At 30.2% G+C, this 2,643-nt stretch overlaps 1 protein-coding gene across 1 annotated transcript in view; it reads right to left on the bottom strand.

The window, feature by feature from the left end:
* LOC108557562 (glutamate receptor ionotropic, kainate 2-like) overlaps positions 1–2,419 on the bottom strand; it is an 18,032-nt gene extending 15,613 nt beyond the window's left edge. The window contains exons 1-2 of the mRNA XM_017914126.1: positions 2,381–2,419; positions 618–821 (exon numbers count right to left, since the gene is read on the bottom strand). Coding sequence (XP_017769615.1) covers positions 618–821; positions 2,381–2,419 — 243 coding nt within the window. The remainder of the gene's footprint in view (positions 1–617; positions 822–2,380) is intronic.
* Between the last annotated feature and the right edge of the window lie 224 nt (positions 2,420–2,643).

Below are 2,643 nucleotides of genomic sequence, written 5' to 3'. Positions count from 1 at the left end.
TTTTTTGTTGGAATTAATAATATATTTGTAATTAAGAATGATTTGGAAATTTATTCAATTAAATGAATACGTTTATTTCTGCTTAATTTTTTATTAATTTATAGTTATTTTTTCTCAAGAAATCTCACGTAAAGTAAACCTGTTTTATATGATGAAAACTATAGAATTATATCATTTTTAAATCATGAATTTTAGTGATAATTAATAATAAATTAAGAAAATTAATGACTTATGTCAAATTGTTAATGTATGAATGAATTTGTTAATTCGTGTTTCACAATTATTCAATTAGTTGATTATTAGATGTTTTTCACAATGTAAAAATAAATGATTTTAAAGTTTCCTAAAAAATGGGACGAATTTATGTTAAAATGTAATTATATAGAAATTAATTTAAATTACAAAAAAATTACTCTGTGAAATAGTTTGATGGAAATTTCGTTTAATATATTTCAGGTGGGAAATAATGTCGCTCAACGTAGATTGATATTATCATCATCTCATGCGGTAAATTGCGAAAAGGGGGCGAGAAAATGACGAAGGAAACAAAATACAAAAAAAAAATGTATATAGAGAGAGAGAGAGAATGTGTGGAATGCAGATCGATGAGAGCTTACCTCTCTGGTCATGACGATGAGCGTTATGTTCGGTGCGTGAGACTCGTAGAAGGCGTTGGGATCGGTGATGTTGATGCCACCGCTCGGTGTCCATTGACCCACCTTCCTGATCTCCTCCTTCTTCAGCTTCAGCAGATCCAGCGTGAAATTCGAACGTTTTCCCTCGCTGAAATCGATGTTTCCTGTGAGCCCCTGCAATCCACTCTGCAACAACAACAACAACAACAAAAAATAATAATACTGACGTGAAATATGTATATTAATTATTTTTTTATGCTTCTCCATTTTTTCTTGTAAGTGGAAGGAATAATTTATTTTACCTAAGAGATATAATACGAAACCACCGCAAATGCTGTTATTATTATAGCTTTTTTTCGCTGTCTCCGGAAATCCTTTAATATCCTTAATGGTAATTGGCGAAAATGCTTAATACATTTCTTGCGAGGATTTTCGCGTAACGCTAATTGCCAATTACCAGTGAACAGAGAAGTAAAATTCGACGATGAAGTGTGTACATTAATTACAGTTCACAATAACTCAAATTCGCCGAAAAACGTACAGCAAATACACGTTGCGTTTGATAATTGAAAATTGATTTCGTTTTGCGGAGCGTAAAAGTAAAGTTTTCTGCTGGAGAAACTTGATACATGGCATCATTATTTTTCTCTGGACTAACGAGGCAACGGAATAGTTTTCGGAGAGAGAAAGAGAGAAAAAAGTGAAGACAAATATATATTTGTACAATAAAAAAGAGGAAAAAATAGGATTCAATTTCGAGTAATGAAGCGATTTGCAAAGCCTCGAAAATTTCATTTCGGTGAACCTAATAAACTTGAGTCTCTAAACGCCATTTTCTTGAGCGAGTTCCGACCGCCAACTATGTATGAAGTGATGCAGAAGAAGGTAAGGAAAATGATGAAAAAAAAAACAAGACGAAGTGTACACAGACACACTCAGACAACATCATGAAATCCTCGGAGGAGGTGACGAGAGTTACGAACTCGACTCTGTTGGTTTCTTTTTTTTTATATATTTCTCTGAGGTGCAAAAGTTTGTGACTCGGGGTGAAACAAAAAAAAAATATGTATAGAAGGATCGACGAGAGAAAACAATGAGGGGGAAAGAAAGTATGCACGAATGGGCACGAAGTAGAAGAAAGAAAGATAGAGACTTATGAAGTTTGGCTAAATCCGGCGCATTCAATAAAAGCGCCCCCGAGAATGTATACACAATAAATAATTTTATCAAAAGTTCTTTTGCGTGAAAGAATGGACATCGTGGAAAAAAAAGAAGAGTAGAAAATGAGTGAATATAATAGGAATATTTTAGTATTATACAAAGCGGTTTTGGTTTAAAAAAAAAAACCAGAAATTTCAAATTTTAAAATTGAATTCAATTTAATTTAATATAATGTGAGTTCATACTAAAATACATAAATAAGGGAAGACATTTTTCATTGTTTTCCGCAAAAAGTGGGAAATTTAAATTTAAAAATGAATTAAATAAGGATTTACACTACTGTATTTAAGTAATTGTATAATGTGAGTTCGTTCATAGTAAAACACAAAAATAAGGGAAATTTAATAACGATTCACAAGTATAGTAGAAATCTGTAATCGTTTTCCTAAAAAAGCGCGAAAATCAAATTTAAAAAAAACTGTATTTAAGTAATTGTAAAATTTGAGTTAGTTCATATTAAAGTACATAAAAAATTGAATACGGGAAATTTAAATTTAAAATAAATGAATTGAATCTGAACTTACCACTGTATTTAAGTAATTGTATAATATGAGTTTGTTCATAGTAAAACACAAAAATAAGGGAAATTTAATTCGAATTTAATAACGATTCACAAGTATAGTAGAAATCTGTAATCGTTTTCCAAAAAAAGCGCGAAAAACAAATTAAAAAAAAACTGTATTTAAGTAATTGTAAAATTTGAGTTAGTTAATATTAAAGTACATAAATAAGGAAAATTGAATACGGGAAATTCAAATTTAAAAGAAATGAATTGAATCTGAACTTA

This window comes from Nicrophorus vespilloides, unplaced genomic scaffold (genome assembly GCF_001412225.1).
Source record: "Nicrophorus vespilloides isolate i.1.1-1 unplaced genomic scaffold, Nicve_v1.0, whole genome shotgun sequence".
Lineage (NCBI taxonomy): Eukaryota > Metazoa > Arthropoda > Insecta > Coleoptera > Silphidae > Nicrophorus > Nicrophorus vespilloides.
Note: the sequence above shows the minus strand (reverse complement) of the source record. Positions and strands in the feature narration are given on the sequence as shown.